Source organism: Macrobrachium rosenbergii, chromosome 22 (assembly GCF_040412425.1).
Source record: "Macrobrachium rosenbergii isolate ZJJX-2024 chromosome 22, ASM4041242v1, whole genome shotgun sequence".
In the NCBI taxonomy this organism is placed as follows: Eukaryota; Metazoa; Arthropoda; class Malacostraca; order Decapoda; family Palaemonidae; genus Macrobrachium; species Macrobrachium rosenbergii.
The window spans coordinates 2,342,194-2,369,609 of NC_089762.1; the positions used below are offsets into that span (position 1 = coordinate 2,342,194).

At 39.5% G+C, this 27,416-nt stretch overlaps 1 protein-coding gene across 1 annotated transcript; it reads right to left on the bottom strand.

Annotated features, from left to right (window-relative positions):
• Window positions 1–147: 147 nt before the first annotated feature.
• On the bottom strand, window positions 148–27,242 carry LOC136850530 (dynein axonemal assembly factor 4-like). Its single transcript, XM_067124116.1, has 9 exons — window positions 27,109–27,242; window positions 17,964–18,240; window positions 14,969–15,200; window positions 13,740–13,892; window positions 11,177–11,316; window positions 7,993–8,232; window positions 7,410–7,501; window positions 7,117–7,270; window positions 148–6,376 (listed from the first exon to the last, which is right to left on the bottom strand). Exons 2-9 carry the CDS (start codon window positions 18,084–18,086, stop codon window positions 6,122–6,124), a joined length of 1,389 nt encoding a protein of 462 aa, XP_066980217.1. The 5' UTR covers window positions 18,087–18,240; window positions 27,109–27,242; the 3' UTR covers window positions 148–6,121.
• Between the last annotated feature and the right edge of the window lie 174 nt (window positions 27,243–27,416).

A 27,416-nucleotide genomic window follows, 5' to 3' on the forward strand; every position in this document is an offset into this window, starting at 1 on the left:
ACTGTATATGGAATTTGAATAAGTTTTTTCCTTTTGCAGTAAATCAAATATTTCACAGATAGGCTGGGAAGAATACTGTACATGATAATGTTTACAGTATAAAACTTTACACTTGTTAAATGTAAATGAGGTTAATGAAATGTCAAGTAAGGAATTCGCATTCTTTCATTATATATGTGCAAAGAAGAAAAAACAGCCCTACATAATTGAACTACAGTCATCTAACCAAATTTTTAATGACAGTTTATAAAACCAGTACCACTGGATAAAAGCACACACACACAAAAATATTTAGCAAATATATATTAAAGCAAACATATAAAAAAATATGTACATAGACTCCCTAATAAACTATTTCATACATAAATTTCAGTTGTACAATTAAAACTCGTATGGTATCTAGGAAACAATTAGTAACCTACAATATTAACCATTTTTCTTTTATGACGTATTGCACAAAAATTGTTTTCAAACAAAAAACCATCGAACACATATGCCTGTATTGTGATACCACAATGTTTCCAGGTTCACCAATCTCTTGTTTGAAAGACAGTCTCACTTGCATCCTTTCTTAGGTGTGACTGAGCCAATAACTTCACTTTTTACATACTCTGTGTGTGAGGCAGTGAGATTCACAGTGTGAGGAGAAGGGCACTCATTTTATGACCAACACTTGTTTTGTGTTGTAGACATTATGTTTCTTCACTGATCGAGGCCAATTTTGTGCTTAAAACAATTGGTGTCGTTACAGAGCGAGGCCAAGACACTGAATACCCCAATGTCTGCGTATGCTCTGAAAGATCTGGTGGTGAACATGGGGACTATATGATTTAGGAACCAATTCTTCATATTCACAGGTTTGCGAGTCGAAAGATTAAAAAAAATGTATGTTGAGTAGAGCGTGATCTTTGCATCGCAAAAATCTTCCAGATTATGAAAGGAAGCACGTTTGCCAACAACACGAGATGCATAAACCAATAACTCAGGTGTCTACATTATGAGGATGAACTAAAATGAAGTTAAAAATGATGAATCACCTACTCAGCCCCCCCACCCTCTAATCGCTGACATGTCTACTGGATGTGCCATTGGAAGAGCAGCAGTTGAGCTAGTAGGCAGGTCATCAGGTACATTGAGAGTTGAGCACATGGACAGAGAAGGTGGCAGCAGTGAGCGGGTTTGCTGAACTGCAGGTACAGAGCTGTGAAGCATGTGAGGCTGAAAGTGGGATGTCTCCAGATGAGGGAAGTGATGAATTTACGTAAATGGCATGCAGCAAATAAATTACGTTTCTTAGAGACAAAATAAATTGTTAACAGTGGAAAGGAGAACCCAAAAAATCAATGATTGTGAATGAGGTAATTACAGTGCTTGACAACAAAAATGACTAATGATACAACCCCAAAGGAAAACATAGCAAAGAAGCAAAACTACAGTCTACTTACTCTCTCTTACAATACACAAATAAAAGAAGAGAATATGGTCAGCTTGACTGTGAAGTCACTTCTGAGCACTAGCTAGTTAGCAGCAAGATACAGAAAAAACAATGCCACAAAACGACAGCCAGTGAATTTTATGGAAATATATACAGAACACAGTAATCACTGACTGAAATAAGACAACACAACAAAAGGATGGATTTTCTGACTGATGAAAAGAGCAATGTGGAAGATGAAAGCAGCAATTGCAGAGTACCTACTAATTGCAGAATTCACTTTTTTATCAGTCACTGAATGCACCAAGATGAAAAGGAATGATGATTACTATGAAATAATGAGAAATAGATTATTTACAACACTCTTTGTCAAAGCAAACAGCTGGGGAACAAGCTAAAGAGCTGTTTACACCACTGCATGCTCAAAAAAGGTGAAGTTATTGGCCAACACACAGACACACGAGGATCCACAAGGAGCATGGATTTTGAAAAAACAAACTCACCAGTGGACACATTTCAAGTATAATTACAAAGTACTAGTTGTACCAATGATACGTTTCAACCTTAGAAGTAGCATTGACGAGATTCACATTTCTGTCCTTCACTGTGACCACAACTTTTATCACTGAATTAGATAAATAAAACAAATGCTGCATGCTACTGTATACGTCAGTTAACATTGTAATGCATAATTCTTACGTTTCCCTTATTCATAGAATAGAATTAGACAAACGAGATTTGTCCATCTCCTATGAATTCTCTAATAGCAGATCTATCATTTTGAGCGGCTTTCACACATTTCACGTATTCAGGACAATAAATTTAAATTCATTTCGTTCACCCTGACAACTGAACTGCAATCACTGAACTTCCACAGTATATTGATGTATACCATATACACTACCCGAAATTAATAATGCTGACAACGAAGATGAAAACGCAAGTCAATTGTTTTATTGAAAGCTGTAAATATCAAATAGAAATTAACATATGATGGACTCTAGTCATGATTACAACTGCATAATTTCATTTGAGATATGGCATTTCTACGGTACACCTTCACTGTGAAATGAAATTTGTACGACTTTTAAAAAGTCACAAAATTGACGTCTATGGAAGCTACATTTCTGTTACCCCTGTAAATGTGATTATCACATCTTTATATAACAAAGATTCATCCTAGCTTACATTCATTGTGAATGACAATAAAACTATGAAGGTTAAAACTCTTGGACAGTGAACAGGAAATAATGACTTACACTGAAACCCATAAGATAAATTATCATTAAGTAGTTTACCCAGACCACTAAGCTAATTCATTTAGTTCTCACATGAAAATAACAGGAACTTTCCTGTATCACTCTAAGGAACTCTGGCTTTTAAGCATAATTGTCTATACAGTCACTGTTGGTACATCCAAGCAACACCTTTATTAGCTTTATTTTTACATGCAGTTGAGGCATGCTTTTTTTTTTTCTCCAAGAAATATAAAGTAACATGCATGCCTCAGCAGCAGCACTCTCAACAGCAGTAGTAATCTTTTACACTGTCCCAAATACACTTTTACTTTCCACTCATTGTGTTTCTACAAAATAACGCTGTCTTATGTAACAATTGTTCATTTGTGATTTGTCACAACAGTTTTTGCCAATTATGTTTTTACACAATTACTTAAACCATATACACTGCTTTCATTATATCACAAATGCTTAATAAGAGTTTTACAGGATTACTCCTTGTAGACAGTGCACATCTATATTAATGCAATCCTGCAGCAATTGTTCCATAGCCCTCGTAGTCTCTGGGGCAGTTGTCTGAAATACTTTGCTTTGGCATCTTAAACAAGTGACTCAGACTAGAATACAGGTCTCCTCTCCTGGTAATTCAGCTAGCTATTTTGATACTTAGCAAGACAAAGAATAAAGGGTGGTGGTGTCCAGGAATGGGATGAACAAAAGTGATTGTGTCACGAGTAGCTGACAGGTATAGAGCCATGAACGGATAGCACTTGTAGTGCCTTAAAGATGCTGGGGACAAGTGAAAAAGTAGCTTGTTAGATCAAAGACTGTATGGGCAAGATTAAGTGAAAGGTTTAATGGTGAGTGTGTACGAGCCCTGACAATAAACTGTTAGTGTGTTCTTGACCTTAACTATCACAGTTACTGAAGTTTTGTCATTAAAACACCCACAACTGTATGAAAAAGTGAGATGAAATATGACCACATGAAGTAATTGGACAGATCTTGAATCGAAAACAAGTGGAGACAAAATATAATAAATCAATATAATATACAAATAAAAAAAACTCAATCAAATCTCTGTTACTTGGAAAAGAAACTCATCAAAAACACGTAATTACACATACAGTATTTTAATTAGCCTTAACAACTAGAAAAATAACTGAGCATGCATTTCAGCTGGGGGGCAAAACCTTTTACTACTGTAATTGTTTTATAGTTGCATCACTACCATGGAAGCATACTTCTTCAATCATTATGAACACTCAAATTTGGAGGGGTGTGGTGATAGGTACCACAGTACAGAGGGGAAGGAAAAACAAGCATGGAGAGGGAGGGCTGGAGGAAAAGAGGATACAAGAGTGACTGACTGGGTGAACAAAACTTTATATGAAAGAATAAGTCATCTACTCTGTTTAAGGAATCAGAAACAAATTTTAATCACTTCATACAACTTTGTTTAATCATAAGTTCAACATCTAATTCCAACACCTAAACAGTTAATTTTTTGCTCCACATAAGACCCATATAACAAAAATTTTTAATTTCCAACAGTAATTTCTCTATTTTATATTGCATATGTAATTTCCTATCAATTTATTACTAAAAAAAGAATAAAACTTTCAATATTACAATCATATCGAAGTCCATGCTTTCAACAGTTCATTTAGTTCATTTCAGGATTTCCTCGTCACTACAGTATTATCTTACACACTTGATGTCCAATCATAAACAAAAGACATAAAACTTGTCAACAGGAAACAGTTAAATTTAAAAATGATCTTAACCTTTAAAAGGGGAATTCCATAAAAACTTTAATGCTAACTTTCACACTAAATATGAGACACTAGGGTGTAACTCTTCAGCAATGAACTCTTAATAATGCAGAAAAACAAAAAAGAAACAACTTTTTTGACTGGAGACATTAATGAAAAACCTTTCAAATACAAAGTACATGAAATCCTTTCAAATTTAGCTGGAAGCTACACTGTAATACCTACTACAACAATGGAAGCAATTTCATTTTAGCTGGAAGCAAAATTTAAATACTATATTTATAAAAAGATCTTTCAAAATACTGCACTGAAGTTTGTGCTTTCAGAGAGGATAAATTAAACTGAAAATGTCGTCAAATTACACTGAAACTGCTATCAAAGAGATATCTAGATATCACTTAAACACTCCTTCATAATGGATATTTGCTCACAAGTACAAGCTGCACTGATTAAGGATATAACTGGATGTTTACCAATTTTAATATTTAAATCCTAAAAATCTTTTTTTCGTGACTGCAAGTAGAAATCTACATTCATCACTCCTCTCATTAAGTAACTAAAAAAATAAAACTAAGAATCTCTTAGCATGCTTTAGAATCTTATTTTTTAATCTTCAATAGGAAAGCAATCCTATATACACAGTTAGCCATCATTCACTACAGTCAACAAATATATTCAACAAAAACTTTCAACCCTTAGGGTATGTAAGGCAGCCAGTACAGATATGTCTAATCCAGTTCCAATAATGAGACACATCTTTGTCAACTGTATCAAGTGTGATTACGCATTTCATAAGGTAATAAAAGGTTTACATACTACCTAGCAATAATCAGTGATCTTCAAGTTTCCCAGTTCTGTTCATTGGTGCTCTATACTTTACCAAGAAAAATATGAATCAGATAGGTGTCCTCAAGTACTTTGCTGTGTCCCAACCCTATTTTCTAATGTTAAAATCACATTTTCCTAATATTGCACTTACTTTCCACAAACAATATTTCTGTGCTTAAATTACCATGTATTTCTTCATGCTCACACAGGATGAAATTTATTTAACAGATCAATAAAGCATATACACCAATGTGAGAAAGGGCTGTTAAAGATCACACTTGTTCATCTAATTTATTTCATATAAAGAAACACCAGTAATACCTAGCCTAGTAAGCCAAGCCTTCCACTTCACTTATATAGAACAGATATGATGCAGTGCAAAATGTCTTCAGTACTTAAAAAGCAAATTTTGTCAAAGGTAACAAACACTGAAACTTTTAAAAAATACAAAAAGGCTTATTAGTTACCATACCTTGTCACCCACTACACAGTTAGTAAAAACATCACCGCCATTCATAAGCGCAAAGCTGCATCGATGAACGTGAAACGTGTCCTACTGTATAACACAGTTGGCTAAAACAAACAAGTCTTAGACTTTCAAAGAATACATAAACCAGTGGTCAAAATTCATCAGTAAATCTGTGAACTATAAATATATTATCATCAAAATAAACAATGATTCACTTTAAAATCCTGTAGTATGAGGTAGGGTATAGGGTACACAGTCACAAAATGTATGAGAAAAACAATTTTCTAAAAATTTATAAAAGAATACAAGATTATCACATCTCTATAATACTGAACATGAGGGCACAAAAATATATCACTTCCAACAAATCCTACCCTTAACCTTCCCCCTCTGCCTCACTGTCATTTTCATTAGACTCACCAGAATCGGTGGATGCCATCATAATGGCTTGAATTCTCTGCTCATCCTTCAGGAGACTCTCATCATCTGGACTTAACTTGTGGGCTGCTCTGTAATCCAACAGGCCTTCCGAGTACAGTCCCAGTCCAACAAATGCAGTCCCTCGGCGAATATGGCATAAAAGTCTCGATTTACTGTTGTCTGCTGTTGGAGGTGTTAGCAGTTCCAATGCCTGAAGGAAATCAAAAGCCATAGAATCATTAAATTCTAAACCACTCATGCCCAACAGATGTCTCTAGAGCAGCAACTACATAATTACACTACTAATGTCATTTAGTTAGTTCACACATAAAGCCTTAATAATATTAATGAAGAGCCCAATGAAAGTTATTAAGCAAAGTCCTAGTTCATAATGTAGGTACTTATTCTTTTTTGGATTAAAACCCCTGGCCTAGCAGCCCGGAAAATTTAGGCATTCAATGTTGAGTATAATTTAGTTTAACCAGACTGCTGAGCTGATTAACAGCTCTCCTAGGGCTGGCCCGAAGGATCAGATTTATTTTACCTGGCTAAGAACCAATTGGTTACCTAGCAACGGGACCTACAGCTTATTGTGGAATCTGAACCACATTATAGCGAGAAATGAATTTCTATCACCAGAAATAAATTCCTCTAATTCTTCATTGGCTGGTCAGAGAATTGAACGCGGGGCCAGCAGAGTGCTAACTGAGAACGATATCCACCCGTCCGATGAGGAACTACTTAAGGCATTCAGTGCCGCTACGTTTGTGTAATGATGAACTGATGGAAGAGGATAGGTGAACACAACTTTGTATATTAACTTCATCAAATTGAAAAACTTCATGAGACAGTGGGAGTATGCATACTTCTATATTGCTAAAATACCATAAAAATAATATGATTAAATTCAATTTTTTCTCAAAAAATAGCTAAGAAGTTGAAATAACAAACCTTTGAGCAGTCATTGATGGCATGGTGTAAATTATTGAGAGCCAAGCTTGCAGCCGCTCTGTTGCTGTATAATGAAGCCACATTTGGAGTCAAGTTGATCGCTTCAGTATAGGCATTGATGCACCCTCTATAATCACCATTTTCAAACAATGCTCTGCAAAACAAGAAAATCTGCTTGACATTTACTGAATAAATGTGATTAAGGCATTCACTCATGACAATAAAACTAATAACAAAATACTGTATATTCAATCACATGTTTGAGCTGTGTCATCAGTAATCATGAAACTTACGCAGCTTTTTCCTTATAAAAATCCACAGAATGTGCTGTAACGCTTTCAGTCTTTGTTTCATCAACTTTGACTGTTGAATGAGATGCCAACCACTGTAAATCAAATAAATGCATTAATAATTCTAGAAAACACCCAAAAGGTCTTGTCATATTTTGAGTGACTTTAATGAAATTCATTATCAATACAGAACAGAAAATAAGCTACTGACCAAAAATAAAAAATAAAAAACGCAGATTTCTTGAAAGAAACTCTTGGAAAGACTTGCATACAAAACATAGTACAGTATTTGACTAAGATATCACAGAAACTAAAGATAAAGCAACCTGAATGGTCCTCAAGAATACCTAATTAACACCCTAGGAGGTGCATATTATGAACGCACAGCTAAACATCTAACACCCCGGGAGGTACATACTATGAACGCACAGATAAACATCAGAAAGTTATTGAAAAGGCTAAAAATTGAATTTCTTTTAGATTTTTCAATGGGGGCAGGTGCATTACTAACATTTTTAAACAGCAACAAAAGAAATATTCCCTTTTTTTGAGCTAGCAAAACATAATACTGTACTACCAAACTTACCTCATCCTCCTCTTCTTTCCTCGACTCCCTGCTTGGTGTAGGAAATACACGCTTGGTGTAGTTCACTCTGATTGTTCCATTCTGACGAACAGGAGGAAGCAATCCTCTTTTCTTCTCATCCTTGCGTACCTCTCTATCGAAGCCCTTTTTCCCCTCTTTCAAGTTACTCTTTCGGCCTGAAGCACATTTGCGGAGTTGCTTTTTAGCACTTTCAACTCTTTCTGTTTTACTTTTACCAATCTAAAATGATACAAAAATAAAAGACAAGACTAATAAATAAAATAACAAAATGCAAGCACTATGTATGCGATATCGAGTTCAATTTGAAACTAACACTAGAGTAAAATTAAGTAGAAATGAAATAGCCCATCTCAACTCCAACATATGGCAATTAAACAAATTGGTTTATAAGCAAAAGAAATTTGGTTGGACTAATCTTACAATACATTAATTGAGTAATATGGCAAAGATTTCTATAGGAAACAAAATGCTTTTATAGAATTTCATGGTGAATTTATAATATGAAAAACAAAAATTTCACAAACCTATCATTTATGTCACTGCCTAATTTGAGTTATCATGAACATTAGACAGTCCTTTATAGAATAACAATTAGAGGAGTAATCTAAGTATGGCTGCAAGAAGCAAATAGGGTTGAGATTTGACCTATCATATATAAATGATGGGTTAGACATGAAAAAATAAATATTTTTAGGCAATTATGCTTGTCGTACAAGGTAGAGTTGCTGATGGAAAACAACCAAATAACTCACTGGAACAAAAAAGGAAACTGAGAGCTCATGAGCTTGAGATAGGCCAGGAACACAATAATCTCATGCCTTCAGCAGCCTGTGCAGATCACATAAACTTTGGCAACAGCCTTATTCAACTGCCCTATCAGTTCCCCAAGACACTCGGCCTTCAGATTTTCAGATTTTCCAACAATTACTACTTGGGTGAAATTTCTGCTACGGTATTTGTGGCTACATTCAATTCATCAGAGGGAATTTTTTTATTCGGTATCCCTTCTTTCAAGGTCAATTTCTTTGGTGTGAGAGGGAATATTCCCCCTTAATTTCAAGAATCAGGTCAGTCTTTTTCTTGGGTTTTTGGATCTCAACCAAAGTACATTAGTGAGCTAATGAACTTCATCCCACCAATTCAAAACAGAGGGCTCCTTAAAGTATTCTAGCCTTCTTGACAGAACCTTTTTAATAGTTCTCTGGTGTAGTTTCTTGAGGTTAGAGAAGACCTAGTGGTCCATGGGCTATATGACACGAACTTCACCCCTTATAAAGTTAAATTTCTGCAACAACTCGGCCTCTTAGCCAGAAGGATGAGCAGAAGCACTGTCCAGTACAAAAAGGGCCTTTAGAGACCTTAAGATGTATTTTGATGGTAGGACCAGCCACTTCATCCATCCACTCAATAAAAAATTTTCTGGTTACCCAAGTCTTACTGGTAGCCAGCCCTCCTCATCACATTAATTTATTTTTATTACAAAGTTTTTCTTATAAAACTTCAGGTTTTCTGAATGGTAGAAAAGCAAAGGCTTAAGTTTTAGGTCCCCACTTGCATTCCCACAGGGCATAAAGTCTGCCTGTCCTTCATTCACTTGTGCCTTGACAGTGACTTCTCCTCTTGGGTGATTTTTAGCAACATCAAACACTGAGGACTCAGCCCCACCCACTCTGAATCGTCCAGTTATAATACCTCCTCTGGGGATATGCAGTGGGGCAAGAGCTTGTCTGATATGCTGGATAATGGGGAACTCTCTAACTTCCAGATCAGGGTGTCCATGCGTAAACTAGGACCAGGGCAACCTGACTGATGGTCTCGTTTCAGGAGCACCCCAAAGGGAAAGCTTGACTGATGAGACTGTAACCAGGTGTGGAGCTGCGGTGGCCTCCCAAGATTACTATGCTCATGAATGAGCGTGATACCCTCCAAAAAATTCCACTCCAGTTGAGCTTTCTGAGGTTTTGAAGGAGAAGGGCAACCTGGGCCCATCAGATCCTCAGAAACATGAAATGATGCCTTCCCAAATACAGGAGGATCCCCTCCCTTCATGGGAAGCAGAAGCAGACACAGCAGCAGGTGAAGGAGAGGGTTCCTTCATCTCCACAGCCAGGTTGTCCAGAAAGATAGTAAAAGATGCTGAGCATAGGTAATATTTTTTGTTGGTACTCCAGTAAAGGTGTCGTCATTATACCAGGAGTGTTAGAGTCAATTACGGAAAAGGACGAGGCTGATGCTGGGGACGAAGCCTGACATCAACTTTGTCCTCTGAAGAGAGCAGGTGCCAAGACTCCTTTATCTCTTGAGCACTAATTCCCATGGGAGGAAGTATCTTCTGTACACAGTGAATGGAGCAAGGAGAAGGAACAGAACTAGAAAGATTCGGTGGGGTCACTGGTGTATTTCTCCCATGTGAGGCCAACAAATGCCTCTTGTTCTTCCTCCTCTTCCTGGCAAATTTCTTTCCTGAGGAAAAGCCTAACCAATGCACTCCTTGCAAAGGGAAAAACAGGTACACACCTTCCCCAACAAAATGAACAGTACCTGCAGAGATCGATCATTATGGCAGCCATGAAGCACCCGCAAGGATGCCCACATCCCTCACAACAGTGCTGTTCATAATTTTTCTCCATTTCAAAAGGAAAAATAAGTTAAGAAAACATATATACAGTAAAGGATAGCAATCCCAATACTCATCCAGTTATTCAACAACAGAGGAGAGAGAGCCAAAAAAGACGTCTACTCTTCTCAGAGGCCAAAGGAAAAGTGACTAGTAACAGATATTCCCCGCCCAACCCCCCATAACCACCAGTTAACCACCTTGCTACCAAATTCAATAATCATTTCAGCTCGCACTGATGATACTCCTACGTAAAAGGCAATGGTTTGTATTTCCGTAGGAATAAATTGTTTTTAAAACACTGCATTTCTAGACTGTCAGTAAGGAAGTGGGAGGGATTTACTGACGAGTAAATCTATACAAATAAGAAACAGCCAACAACTGGACATCCTCTGAGGGCTAAAATTGTTTTTAGGCTGACCTGTTGTAAGTAGCCCTTAAACATGAGACACTTAATACAAGTATACAATAACGTATAGTGTAACATCTTGCAATATCTTTTATTTTAATTTCCTTCAAGCATCTCAACATCATATAAACACTTGCCTTTAGAAGGTTTTCTGTGGATGAATAGTAATGGCTATCTTCACCATCTCCGTCATAATCACCCTCTGAAGCAATGACGAAACCATCCTCAGAGCAAGTGCTACTCAAACGACTACGAATACTTTCACTGTCTTTGCTACCTGGAAAACAAAAATTAATGCCATCAAATGTATAAAAAGTGCTACAAAACCTAGATCGCATTTTTTCTTATAACAGATAAATTATAAGCTGTAACTCTATTACAATTAAGCACAAAGTCTGGCTTGTAAAATAATGAAAATTTTTATGATAAAATTAATTATTTGGCTACTTACCTACTGCTAAAATTAGCTTACATCTTCATGCCATTAGATGCAATCAGCACTCAAAATAAACAAAAAATAATGCTTGGCTGACCTGGACAGACTGTCTGTAATCACCTGTTCTCCTACCTGCCAGGTGTGTTGGAATGTTTGCATTCTTGTCAGAATTTTTCATGAGTTGAATGAGGATGGTGGGTTAATGCAGCCAGAAAAACATCCCTCAGCCAAGCAAACTAAAAGCTTATTTTTAAAATGGAGAAAGCTTCTAAACATTCTTGCCTGTTGTGTGATCCTTCTTGGTAAGTACTGCCAACAGACAGGGGATCAACAGCAGGGTGTAAGATCCTCATAGCAAGGGACTCAATCTTGTACAGGGCTAGTGACTCTGTGCCAAAGTCGAAAGCTCATAGCTGACATTCCAAAGCTCAAGATAATGACTACCTTCGGATATGAAAGTACACTACACACACTAATGTGTCATCTTCAATCTCCACAAACCCAACACTGGGATTTCCAAACAACCTACAGATGGGACACAAAGGAAGACTCTCTCGTATTTGGTTCAGGAGCAAATCGTTCCTGCTGTCTTGCAGACACAGCAAAAAGCAAACCAAAACTGAGTTCTAATTATTAAAAGGCATCCTTGCAGCACAGACATTGTGAAGGTTAACTCATTGCCTTGCAGGTTATGCAGCACTGGGTATTCCACCATGGAACCAGTTTTCTTTTAAACTGTCCACTAGTGCAATCAATATCAAAGAAAGTTGAGACTTCTAATAGTGCCTAATTTGCTTTATCCAGTATCCACTGAGATCATTTTAGGACTGCTATCTTGTCTACTGTTTCAAAAAAATTGGGAACTGGTCACTTCCAATGCCATCATACATTGCATAAATGAGAAATCCAAGTAGTAATTGGGGCTGCATAATGATGAATCAATAGCAGTAAGGGTACCTATTTGTATGTGAAAGTGTGTTGGTGCACAGTGTCCTGCACCATTATACATATCCATGCTGTCGGGTTCATCACCAGAAGGTCCATGTTTCGGGTTCATCACCAGAAGGTCCATGTTTCTCTGTTTGGAGTGAGGTGGCAAGCCAAGCTAAATCTGCCTCTTATACCACCTCAAGCTAAAACTGCCTCTTATCCTGGTCTGTCAGCCCTCTTGTCCCTTGTGGACCAGCATGAGAAGACTCTTCAGTAGGGATCAGTCATGTATTAGGGAGGGGCTGCCTCCCTTAAGGTGGGTGTACACTGGTCAGTTGGGGTAAATACCCTCTCCCACTGTCATTACTGATGCCTGGCATCTCCCATTACCTGCCAATACAGAAGCTTAAAACCAGATCACCAGAATCCAACTCTCAACAGATTCAAGATCTGCACCCCAAGGGGTCTGCCAGAAGGTGAAGTCAACCATCCACAATAATAATTTGACAGAGCACATCCATTACCGAAATCAAAGCTATTCATAGGTCATCAACAAAAAGGAGGGGAGAAAGATGAAAATTCATAGGAAGAGGAAGGAAAGGGATAAAAGTCCCATTGTTACGTAGAACCCACTGCAAAGATGGTAGGCACAACAGTGCATTCAAATCTCAGTAGTGTATCCCTAAGCCCCAACCTCAACCAGGAGTTAGGATAGGAGGATGGCAGAAGAAAAAGTCTATGTCACAGCAGAAACAACACCAATCAGAGAAATAAGAATGAAGGAAGGTATATCTCCCGACAAAAACATGTCTTTTTAGTCTTCCTCCACTACGATCCAGTCTTCTGCCACTAGGAAAGAAGCCACTTCTCCCACTCCTCACAGGGAGGATCCCTCAAATACACCTGGTCCTTGCAAATGGAACAGAAATTATGAGGAGCTTTGGCACATCACTTATGACTAGGTCATCTATACTGATAACATTGTTCACTCCTATCTTCCGTTATAGAACAACCAAATGCAAACACCAAAGCACACAAAAACCAAAGAGAGGGTGAAGAGAGCTTCTGAAAAGCCAAAGTTAAGGTTTCACAGCAGTGATAAGAGTTCTTGATGACGACTGCAATAAAAAATGAGGGGATGCGGACAGGTGAGTGGATGGGTAAAAACTCCAATGATCAGTAAAAGATGAGGGTTTGTGTATTGTCATAAGAACACCTACATTATGCAATGAAACATTGCCCTTTACTATTTATATTATTTTTTGACAAACTGCATTAGGTAAAGTATTTGAATCTAACCTCAAATTATTGCTACCCACAAAATAACCACTTACTTGCAGAATCATTGTTTGCAATATTCCCATTAAAAGCTTGCTTCATGAATTTTGCTTTCTCCTCTTCTATTTTCTTCTTGCACTCCTGTTTCTCTCTATCATCTTCCAAGATTTGCTGGCTAACAGCAAACCTTTCTCTCACTATTTTCTCTTCTGTAATAGATAAGCCATCAGCTGCTGAATCCTGAAGCTTAAAGCAAACTTAAAATAAGGAATATATTTCCATTAAGCCTCTATAATGTCTCACTTTGATGCCTTGGGGAGGCTGGCTAGTGTAAGAAAAAATCTTTATATGCTGAGATACTATGGCTATAATAGTTATTATACCAGAGTTAAAAAATATCACACATCAATTTTCATTCATTTTTCACGTTTCAATAGAATAAAATTGATTTGCTCTACTTCTGCACTAACTTCTAAAAATTAAGAAAATTAGTACAGTATGATATATGGCTCTTGCACAAGCTCCCAAACAAAGAGAAAGAATCTCAGTAAAGACTGTACGACTGAGATGTATATAAATTTTAAATCTGAATTTTCACCATAGAAAAATCCTCCAAAATGTGATTCTTTCAGGTATAATAATTTCTATATGTTCTCTTGAAACTGATGGAGAAGTGGCAGTTTGAAGTTATACAATTTATGCTTTTAAACACTGTATGATTAGCTAGTATGTTACTCTTATGACAACTGACCTGCTGCTTGGATGCTGTTGCCTAACAACAGCGAGGAAAAGGTGTCATTGGTCAATAATGATGGTACTTTTTCAACAAGAGTTACTGTAATCTATTGTAATAAACAGCACATTGTGAAAAGTTCCATATAAGGCAGTCCTCGGTTATCAGCGGGGGTTCCGTTCTGGGGGGTGTGATGATAACCAAAAATCGCCACTAACCGAAAATCGGCAATTTCCAGCGCTTTTTCGGGCTTATCGGCGCCGAAAAGTGCCGATTTTTGGTTATCGCCGCATTTGTTAGGTATGTATTGGCGCCAATACCCAATTATCGGTGCCGATAAGCAGAAATCGGCGATTTTCGGCGCCGAAAATTGCCGATTTTCGTCGCTAGACAAGCCCCATAAAACCAGATCGCCATTAACCGGGGACTACCTGTAAACTATAACAACTCATGATAAAGACTCCGTATACATGTAGTGAAGGCCAATCAAACCTAAGAAAATTATTTGATAATCTTAATATTTTACAATTTTTATTAAGACAAAGCACATACCTTTCTTCTTCTTCAGCTTTATTCCCTCTTGCATCTCAACATCTTTATTTGCTTCTTCTCTTCTTTGTTGCATTTCCTCTTGGCTTAATTTCAAGCACAGATTGCTCCAGAGGGCATCTGTTTCCTTAGCCAAATCAAGCTCTAAACGCCCATTGGTTATCCTGGCTGTACTTCGATCCACACTGATCATGTGGCATAGAAAAGCTTCAAAGATGTAGGGTAAAAAACTCACCTATGAATAAAAGACAAAAGGAAAACCAGTCTTCATTAATTTTACAATGTAACAAGGAGCAAAATCTTAAGGCAGAAAAACTAATGACTAAGTGACATCTTTATAAAATTTCCAGCTATTTTAACTCTTCATTTTTACTTTTTATTTTTGTTTTCCAGTCCTGAACACACTGCAGTAAGTAAATGTACTCAACTACAAATGGCACCATAATCAGTATCAAGCCATGAAAAAAATCTACAGTGAGCAATAAGGATCTTTGTGTGATATGCCCCAGTTTTGGGACCCCAGAATCTCAAATTTTAATTTCCATATATTTTCTGTGATTAGGCAAACAGTGGAACACAAGTAAAAACTCATTTCTCTCACCATTCTTTATCTTATTACTGATAACATTATTGCTGGTAACATCACAATTTTTTTAAGTAAACTATATTTTTCCTAACTATACAAACCTGAGGATCTTTACATTAGGAGTTACTTACAGCGGAGCTGGAAACGGCTGTTGAACTTTCCAACAAGGTGGTTAGGCAGTTAACTACCATCTGAAAGGCGGGAGACCCGCCTCCCTGGATGTAAACATTCCAATTTGCCTTTTGCCCAGGTGTCAGATTGAGGGGCAGCATTAGGCAGGCATAAAATGTAATGTAAAGGACCTCAGGTTTGTATAGTTAGGAAAAACTGCCATGTTGCCCAATGGCTTGACAGGCACCCCCCACCCCCACCCAATGGCAACAGCTGGAGGGAAATACCACCCCTAGCATTCCCCCTTCTTCTGCTTCCCCTTGTCCCATTTTCTGGACTGGAAAGGGCTGAAAGGGGTGTGTGCACGGCCTTTCCGGCAGAAGAAGAAGGCTGGGTGTTCCCGTGGGCACCCTTCACAGCCTGGGTCTTCTTAGGGGCCAAGGAAGTGCTAGCCTGACCAGAAGGTCAGGCTGCAGTGGCACGCAGAGACCCGGAGGTCTTAGCCACTGCCTGATGGACAAGGCGGTTGCTGTCTTTGGCCTGACGCTTGTCCACTGCAGCATCCACCAACTCTCTAGGGAAGAGAGAGGCAGAGCCCAGCAATGGTCCATTCCTTAGGGTCAATGCCAACTCAGGACCTACAGACCTGGCGATGCAAGTCAGGACAGCATCCCTTCTCTTCAGCACCAGGTTTGCCCACAGGCTTGCCGTCTGGTGGACAAGGTAGGAGACAGCTCTACCTCCAGACGGGCACAGTCTCCTGAAGGTGGAGTCCTCTCCAGGGACAGTAGCACATGAGGAGGCACCCACCTTGGATACTGTAAACGAGTACAGATCCAGCCAGGAGATTGCCAGGAGGGCCGGCAAGGCAGTAGCCTCCAGGCTCGCTATCTCTTGCTGTGAAAGAGAGACCCCTTCCAAAACAAGGTGCTGCAGTGAGAGACCCGGGCCTAGACAAACCAAGTCCAGCCCCCAAGGGGAGGTAGTCCTGATCGCCCCCTCCCCCCGTTCCACACTCAACAAAGTAAGCAAAGAAGACGAAGGAGAGAAAACCAGAAGAGGGAGATTGCCGGGAGAAACGAGGAAGAAGCGCTGGCCACCAAGGGCATAGTCAGGGACATATAACCCTCAGACAGTGCCCTATTAGCCTTCCTCCAATACTGTTTCCTCCCTTCAAACTTTGCCCACTGCTCAGCTGACCAGGAACAACACTCAGCACAAGTACAGTCAAGAGTAAAATCATGTCCCCTCCAGAAGGTACAAAGGATCAACATCAATATAAGAGCAGAAATTACCACACTTCTAGCTGCCAACCCCAGGTCACACACGCTGAGGGAAGGCAGCCTTATGAACAGGCTTGTCAGATTTGTGGGTCTGCATGATATCAAAATACAGGCAGTCCCCAGTTATTGGTGGGGTTCTGTTTCTGAGGGTGTGATGATAACCGAAAATTGCCGCTAACCGAAAATCAGTGATTTTTGGAGCCTTTTCAGCGATTTTCGGGGCTTATCGGCGCCAAAACGCACCGATTTTCGGTTATCGGCACCTCTGTTAGGTATGTATTGGCGCCAATACCCAATTATCAGTGCCGATAAGCGGAAATCAGCTATTTTCAGTGCCGAAAATTGCCGATTTTCGTCGCTAGACAAGTGCCACAAAACCGGATCGCCATTAACCAAGCCCGCCGTTAACCGGGTACTGCCTGTATACAAACGCACATAGAAACACAAGCAACAACAAAGAAAGATCCCACCAGGAAAAAACAGCTCAGTGACTATCAGGGCAGAGAGCGAAGGAACACGTCTGCATCATACAACGGCCGAAAGCAAATTGGAATTTTTACATCCGGGAGGCGGGCCTCCTGCCTCCCGGACGGTAGTTAACTGCCTAACCACATTGTTTGAAAGTTCAACAGCCGTTTCCAGCTTCGCTGTAAGTAATTCCTAATGTAAAGGACCAATGGTTTGTGTATCGTGTAGGAACAAATTATATATTGCACAGTAAATACAATATTGACTTACAACAAGACAACCTAGGAACTCAAAAATCACAAAAAGGGCATGAAGACTGCAAGACAATGCAGGGTTTTAACAAAAAGGAAAAATTGTCCATGCAAGCAAAGCCCACTTGGAGTTAACAGCTCTCTAATATCATTTACATGGTGGCAAGAATAATGACAAACCTGTTTGCCAATAAAAGTATAACAAACCTCAAGCAAAGATATATATAAAAATCATCTGTATTCCTACCATATCACTATACTGCAAAATGAAAGAGTTGGTCAATTCTATGGCACCATACCTTGAGATATGAATTGGTTGTAACAATGTCCACATTCTTCGGACTTGTGTGATGAAGATCCAAGGAAAGCAAAATTTTGCCATCTGTCTGGTGCCAGATATAGTCAGAGACGTGAATAGGCATCTCCAAGTGTCGGGTAGTAAATCACATAAGCAGTAAAATAAAATGTAGTAGTAGTATCATGAGAAAGATTCAGTAATGCCAGAAGTGACGCTGAAAAGAGTTACGAACACAACTGGCAAAATTTATCCAAATCTCAGGATAGTCAGCTTCAAACCTGTGAAGAAAGGGAGAAATATATTACCATAGTGTGTGGTTTAAAGTACTGTAAAACATGTTATCACAAGTAAACTAACAGAATCTTTTATATAAAACTATTAAAGGCTCTACTCTTCACTTGGGCAGTCCAGGTACTGTACTACTGAAATTGTTGACTACAATATACTGTTCTTCAGCTTATATAAGCCATTTTTTTTTTTATTCCTGTACCGTAATAATATGAAACATTTGGCATAGAAAACAAGTGACTACTGTACAATACTCAAATTAGTTGTTTCATCTGTAACTGAAGGGAAGGAATAACCTTAGGGAAAGTTTAACCATGTCCACATCCTTGTGAGGTTATGTAGGTTACTGTTACGCATTATTAAAATATCAGCTAAGTGGCAACCTCAGTTAAAAATGCAGATGGCTACAAGCCCCACAGCTCCAATGTGAAAAGAAGTCCAATGCAGAAGAAATAAGGAAGAAAAGAATAAAGTACAAGAGAAATAACAGAAAAATAAAGTTTAAACAATTAATTTACTGTGTTCAGTAAGAATTATGTCAATCTGATCAACAAAAGACATTTGTAACCATTCTGCACTTCCCAAGTTCCAACAATTCAACTAGGTGACTAAACATATAATTCTATATTGTGGTAACTTTAGAAAAGTGTCTGGTATTGACCCTCATACCAGATAATGCAAGACCTGAATTAACTGCACATCTAGTACTGTATACAGTATTATCAGGTAGAGCATATAATCTAGGAAGACCTGAATTTAGAGGATGTTCAGAATTATGAAGAATTTCATAAGACATGCACAACGAGCTAAGTGAAAGTGGGCACAAGACAATAACATTAAGTTGTGGAACAAGTTTTTACCTGATAAACGAAGCTGAAATCAGCTGCTAAAGACTAAACAAGGGAACAGTATCCAAAACATAGCAAAATTAAAGAATGAAAATATTTCTGCAAGATAGAAAGGCCTCCAAAATCTTGACAGAATTTTCCATACACTATACCAAATTTTCCCAAAATGAAAGAAAAATTACATTTTTATAATAAAATAAAGTTTTATATATATTTACCAAGTACAGTAATTACATACCGGTAGCTATAGTTTCTAACCAGTACTGCAGCTAAAATTTGAAATTCGCAGTAGCGATCTTTTGTTTTAGTGTACGGTAGGTAGCTAACCCAGCCCACTTTCGGGGAAGAGAGGAACAACTCAGCAAAGAGCTTCAATTTGTTTGTGCCCTGTGCCCTTATGTCCATGCAAGGGGAGGAGGGAGGGCTCCAATTTTGTAATTACTTGGTAAGTACATATAAAAACACTATTGTATTATAAAAATGTCATTTTTATATAAGTACCTTACCAAGTAATTACATACCTGATTCCCACATTAAAAGGAGGTGGGATAAATGGATATACAGTATTCTACCCCATGACATTAATAAATGTAATGAAATTGAGAATATAAAGAATTGCTAGCACTGATACTGTACAATGCTTGTTGTTTCCTTACCTGGTAAGAGAGCTACTGCAGGAAGATGCTGCCCCTGGTTGGTGCTCATCTTAACCCGTAGTGACATGGCAGTGAAGCCATGGAGCACCTGCTACATAAGTGGGAGCTTTGCAGCGAAGGACATTTCCGAACACTAGTAAAGCATAAAAAATTGCCCCGCCTTTGGCACCATACTATCACAAAATTCAACCAGACAAAACACACTATTACCTACACCATAAAATTAAAAAACACCACCACTCATCCACTAAAAACTGGTGGGTATCCAAGTACAGGTACATACATAGCACCACCAGGCTCCCCTAAGACTCAATACCTAAGTCAAGGCAAAGAGATTTAAGGATGGAAGGGATGCCCCCTACACTTCCTCCCCCAACACCATGCCAGCCACTGATAAAGGACCTAATGTACTGCAACTGTTAAAAACTGTTTCCATTCCCGTAGGTAATAGGATGCAAAGACTGACTTGCATTTCCAATAAGTTGCTTGGAGGGTGGAAGAGAGAGAGAGGTTGTACTTAAAAGCTAAGGACGTAGCTACAGCTCTGACTTTAAAAGCGGGAAATAGTTCTTCTCCAATCTGAGAACGGGCTTCACGAATTAGGTCCCTTAAGAATAAAGAAAGGGCATTCTTCATAAGGGGTTGAGAGGGGTCTTTGACCCAACACCATAGACTACTGGAAGGTCCTCGTATCTTCTCAGTCCTATGTAGATAATATTTTAAACCTCTCACAGGGCAAAGAGCTCTCCCTTCATCCTCTGCACCTAGAACTTCCACTAAATTCTTGATGTTAACAGAACGAGGCCAGGGTTTGGACAGAGTCTCGTTCTTCACAAGGAATCCCAGTGTATAGGAGCAGATTGCATCACCTTGAGCGAAATGAGGACCTGAGGGCTATTTAAGGACCAAGTCTAAATTCCACGATATTGGCTCTGTATTCCTCTGCTTACAGGTGTCAAATGATCTAATAAGATCGGATAGGTCCTGATTTGCGGATAGGTCCAGGCCCCTATGCCGAAAAACAGAGCCGAGCATGGCTGTAGCCTTTATTGGTGGAAGAGGACAAGCCTCTGGAGGTCCTCAGAAATAGTTGAAAATCCGCGATTTCTGTTATAGTCGTCTGAGAAGATGAGATGCCATTTCTTCTGCACCAAGTGCAGAAGATAGACCACTTGTTCTGGTATACGTTCTGACGTCTACATTTTGCAATAGCTGTTGCAGCAGCTTTTGAAAAACCTCTAGCTCTGAGGAGTCTCTTAACAATGTAACCTGTCAGAGCTAGAATGGACAACCCTTGATGAAACTGTCTAAAGTGGGGTTGTCTGAGATTGTGCTTTTGTGGTAAAAGCCTTGGGAAATCTACCAGAAGGCCCAGGAGATCTGGGAACCACTCCCTTAGGGGCTAAAATGGGGCTATCAACTCCACTGACACATTCTGGTGCGACTGGAACTTTTTCAGGACTTCTCTTATCATGCCAAATTGAGGGAAGGCATACAGGTCTTTGTTCGACCAGTCCTGCAGCATAGTGTCCGTCGCCCATGCTAAGGGATCTGGAACTGGCGAACAAAACAGAGGAAGATGATAGTTCTTGGAAGTCGCGAAGAGGTCCAGAGCAGGTCTTCCCCACAGTTTCCACTGGTCTAGACAGACTAGTGGATCTAAAGTCCATTCTGTGGGGATGACTTGATTGTGTCTGCTCAGCTGGTCTGCTGAGACATTCAGTCTGCTTTGTACGAATCTGGCCACAATTCTTATCTGATTTTGGTTTGTCCAGAGGAGAAGATCCCTTGCTCTTCGCAGAGGGAGAAAGAAAGTGCTCCCCCTTGCTTGCTGGTATAAGACCGGGCTGTGGTACTGTCAGGGTGAACCAACACCATCTTGCCGAACACCTCTGAAGCAAAGGCTTGCAACCACAAGTGAATCGCCTTTAATTCTTTCACATTTATGTAGCACTTTTCTACTCTGGTGACCACGTCCCAGAGACTTACTTGTCTCCCAGGAGAGCTCCCTAGCCTATGTCTGATGCTTCTGCTTAAAAGCTTCGGTCAGGGTTCTGAGTGGGTAGGGACTTCCCTTCCAGCAACTTGTCTTCGGACCTCCACCAAAGCAGATGCCTCTTGATCTGGATCACAGGAAAAACGAAAGAACCTGGGTGACTTTTCCTGTCCCAACTGGCTCTGAGGAAGAATTGTAGGACTCTCATATGAAGCCTCCCCAGGGGAACAAACTGCTCTATGGAAGCCAGAGTCCCGAGGAGACTCTTCCATTTGTTGGCTGAGCAGGTCTGAAGAGAGAGGAACTCGTCTACTGTTCACAAACAGGATTCCACTCTCTTGGGGGATGGAAAAGCCTGAAAAATCTGAGAGTTCAACATCATCCCCAAATATACTATCTCCTGCAATGGAGCCAGCTGGGACTTCTGAAGATTGATTAATAAGCCTAGACCCTGGGCTAGAAGAAGGGTCTTTTGAAGGTCCTCCGTGCATTGTTCCTTTGTCGGGGAGTGAAGGAGCCAATTATCCAGGTAGAGTGAGATGTTGATGCCCATTAGATGGAGCCACCCTGCAAGGGGGGGTGAGAATGCAAGTGAATACTTGAGGAGCTGTTGATAATCCAAAACACAGGGCTTAAAACTGGAAGACCCAGTCCAGGAAAATGAATCTGAGGTACTTCCTTAAGTCCAGGTGTATGGGGACGTGGAAGTAAGCATCCTCCATGTCTGTTGAGACCATCCAGTCTCATTGATGAGTGGATGCTAGAATGGAGTGATCCTTCTCCATTCTGAATTCTGTCTCCTGAACGAAGACATTGAGAGCACTGACGTCCAGGACCAGTCTCCACCCTCTTGAAGACTTGGGGACTACAAAGAGACGATTGTAGAACCCCTCTGAGCTCACATCTGTGACTACCTCTATTGCTCTCTTTCAGAGGAGGGAGGAAACTTCCTCCAAGAGGGCTAAAAACCCCTCTGAGTCTATGGAGTAGGCAGTCAAGACGATGGGCTTCTTGACTAATGGAGGTTTTTCCCTGAATGGGATAGGGTAGCCCTCTCTTAGGACTTTCACAATCCAGTTCTCTGCTCCTTTCTCACTCCGCCTCTCCCAAAACAGAAGGAGCCTTGTACCTACTGGGGCACAGAGGGCATGGTCTTCATTTCCTTCAAGAAGACCTAGTTGAGGACTTCTTAATCTTAATGGAACGTGATGTAAAATGGATGTTCGTTCGAGGTTTAGATTGAGACCTTTGTCTACCACCACGAAAAGATATGTGGGGGAGGGATCTAATGTCTTAACCTATTAACAATCACACTAAGTTTTGTTAGCATTCAACTTCTTCCTCCATAATTTACAACATACAGTACACTAATTTTAGTTAAATTTTTGTTAAAAGTGCAAAAACCACAGGTCTCTAATCAGGGGGTGGGATTGAGGTAAACAGAATAAATAAATTACCTTAATTACCATACAAGGAAGTCAACCACCAACCCCCCCCCACCCGCCATCAGGTAAGAAATTGTATCCAAGGTGAAGTTAGATTTGGGAAGTACCACTTGACCCTTTTGAACAATTGTGGAGTGAGTTCAGGGAGGGAGCTGCTGCCACAGGATCAAGACCCATAATCCAGTATGAGGTGAGGTTTGGATGTAATCCTTTCAAGTAACAATTTACTAATAAACTCTCTAGTGACAGGATACACAAATAACATATTTTCACTGCACCTTCTCAGATGCTTGAACCTACATTTTCTAACTATTCATCTTGTTATTTTGTACTTGAAGTTCACTTGTTTCTGGTTTTCCCTTATCAAAAACCCATGTTTTCCACTTGGGTCTCCAAACATTTGTTAGATATACTGTATGATTAAAGGAAATAAAAATGAGTGGTCTGCACCAACAAGAATGATTAAAAATGCACAAAACACAAGCCAACCCTAGATAGTCAGGTTAGGGGAAGGGCTCTGCCCTAATCAGGCAGGACATAGCAACCCATAGTGTTTCGATTAGTTTAAGAAAACACACAACGTATTCCTGTAAATATGAAATCTTTGTAATAGAAGCAGTTATCAAAATTGCTGATAAGACATCAAAAACCTTTAGATACAAACAGGTAATTTTAAAACTTTTAAAATTCTCCATTTTCCTGCAAACTGCAATAAAAAGATTCAAAATCTTCTGACTTGCTTCTCTAACTCATAATTACGGTAATTATGATAATGGAATGATTCTATCATGATTAATCATAACCATATGACTTTTAAGTAACAATTCAGCTGCAGTCTAACATTCATAATTCTGATAAAAAATACAAAGATGGCAACACACTAAACTGTTAACAAAATGAAAATGCCACCATATCTGAGTTAACCCCAATTATGATTGGTATAACACTGGCAAACAACACCTCGGTAACTATTCACTTGAGGAGGTAGTAGTACAAAATAATCTTGTTAGAACTGATGAGATATAATAACAAATTTTAAAAGTACTTTGTATTTTTCTTAGGTAAAGAAACCAGAGCCTTTTACATAGGAGTACCTTTAAGCGCGAACAGGAATCAGTCACAGAAAACTTAATAACAAGGTAGTTAACTGGTGGAGAGGGGGGGTGATTGGGGGAGTATCCCTCACTCACCGACCATTGTACTCACTTTTTTTAGCAGCAGGGTCTAAGTGGGGCTGCAGAGGTGGGTCTAAAGTACTGTATAAAAAAGGTTCTTGTTTGTATAACTATTAAAAATGCTGATACAAATTACTCCTTGCTACAAAAATATAAAACCACTGTCTTTTATATAAGAGACTTACTCTTTAAGAGGGATGTCAGTCCCCACTACTGTACTGACTAAGTTGAAAACAACCACTGAACTGGAACCTCGACCAGCAGAGACAGCTAACTGGGATACCACTTAGCTTGCAGCCAATAAGGAGCCACCAGTCATTCAAGACCTTGGGTGATTAACAGTATGTTGACCGCTCATCAAAGACATATGAAAAAGAGTGGGAGTGCATAAATATAAATGTTCAGGTTGTCCCAGGGGTGTTGAAGAACATCTTCCATAACTGCCCAAAGATCCAGAACTGAAAGATCTCAATTTAACCTGGCTGTGAAAAGATAAAGCACAGGAGACTCCCATAACTTGAATAACTTCCCTGCCACTCAAGGCTGTAGAGATCATTCCTTCCCTACAACCTGACTGACAACTTAGCTGATCTGCAATAGCATTTTCTCTGTCCAGCATATCTTGCTGTCAAATCAATGGCTTGGTAAACAGTATACTCATCCATCTGCAACACAAACTGACACAGTCCAAGACACCATTCCACGTTGTTTGTTGACATTAGGCACAAGGAGGAGGGAGACAAGTCTGACGACAAGAAGGACAACAAAGAAGAAGGCTGAGCATGCGTCTTCCATTTTTTCTCAATGGTCCCACTCACCTTGCATACTGAAATTCTGGTTAAGAATGGAACCGCAGAAGTCACACCTACCTGAGGATATGTTACAAAAAAGTATTACTGTGACAAGAGGTCCACCTCTTTTGCAGCAGAAAAGGTCAAGGCAGCTGCAGACAGCAAAAGACAAATCAGCAGTAACTGCAAAAGATTTGGCCTACCCTGAGTATACCAGCCTGTCCATCTTTCACACCCTTCCTCAGCAGCAGTGAAAGATGGACTAGCTGGTATACTGTTATATTCAAGGTAGGCCAAATCTTTTGCAGGCACTGCAACGACAATGATGACTTGTGTACCTGAAATGTCATTTTATCAGTTGCTTAACGAGTACTACCTCCCTCAGCAACTGCTTTGTCCTTAGATGATAGGGCATGAATAGCTTTAGGAGGCTTAATACTATCCCTCCTAGAAAGTGTAGTACTAACAGAAGGTGGGAGAGGAACACAATAATGAGGTAGGAAGAAACTGGAAGGATATAGGGTGTTGCTAGAGAAGTCATCACCCCACAAAAAAGCTAGAGAATGCCTCTTATCTTTCTTCCTTCCCTTCCCAAACCTAATCCACTGCAGCAAATCCTAAACTGCACATTCCATACAAGGAGCAGTCTTAGTGCAGGACTTACCCCTACACAAAGCACAAGCACAGTAAGTATTTGGGACAGTAATACAGGAGTATAAACCACCAACAAGAATGGCCACTCCCCCTTGCAGTGACATTGCTTGTGTTTATTCTACACGAGGTGAAAAAATGACTAGCAAGGCAACAAAAGCAAAAATCAAATGACAGTGAGCAGCTACTCATCTAAGTTCTCAACCAAAGTCAGGTAAATAAGAGCAGCTCATATGGATGCTAAAATAAAAGAAAGTGTGGCGAATGGTGAGTACGGGATATTACCCAACTCAGCCCCCTCCCCACCAATTAACTACTGTATTACCCACTTCTCAACGACCAATTCCAGCTTGCGCTGAGAGATACTCATATAAACAAGGCTATGGTTTGTATTTCTGTGAAAACAAATAACTAGACAAAAATACAAATAATTTTAAGCCCTTTCTTAATATTATTATAATATAAAATTTACCTATTACCCTACCATACATTATACTATTAAACCTAGATACCAACGTGCCCACAGTCAACCACACAGGAAAATCCTAGGCGATGAACTCAGACATTTTCAGGTACCTCCCTGTTTTAGCTTGGTCAGCCTTTTAATCAATTGCAAATATTTTGCTATTGGCTTACAAGAAAAGTCCAAGAATATTTTACTATTTTCCTGCAAACTTTAATGTGTAATTTGGAGGCCATGTATAGTACCAGCCCCTTGGGGATAAATGTAAAAACATTAATAAAAGACAATAAATAGAAACATAAACAAAAGCCATGAACATAAAGACACGAGAAAAGGCAGTAAATATCTTGGTCTGAGACTGGCGGAAACCAGGCCGCGGTAGCAGTCTTCAGTTTTACCAAAAATTGCACAAAACGCAACATACGCAGTCAGGAAAATATGTGGTTTCATGCCACAGCACACCACTGCCACATACAGGCCCAGCTTACGATTAGCCTGGGCTAAGGCTGTGTTTAGGCCCCGTGTGTAACCAAACCCACTTCATGTATTTGTCGAGATACTTATTTCTCACCTTACTCCCTTTACAACCCCCAAGAATTCTGGGCTGTCTATGATTTAAAGGCGAAAGATGCCCAATAGAGCCAAATTTGGCCCAGCCTGCATTAGGATTTTAACCAGGGTACGGGGCGTTCTACCTTGGGCTTACAATCACTTTCACCATCCTTCAAAATCATCCTCCCAAACCTCAGGCTTAAATAAAGCAGGCAGGTCATAAAAGGCATCCTTAAGTAGCAATATCACACTTAGAACAAGAGTAAGGCTCAGGCACTTACCAGAAACGAACAACATATGTGACAAAGGAAGCATTTTGACTCGACAGATGTCCTCCATATTATTGTTTACGTTGCTATGGTGATGGAGCATCAGGGATCTTCTTTACGAAATAGAGAAGAGATCTGCACACATGCTGTGTGATCCGTCTGATATCCGATGCTTAGATTTTCAAATATCCTTGGAGTGTTCGCCTTCCTGCAATATATGCCAGTTATTTATTCAATTTCTGACTAAGAAAAGTCATATACTTTAAAATTTTAAAGCATGTTAACTATCGTCCGTATTTTTTGACAAGGAAACGCTTTCT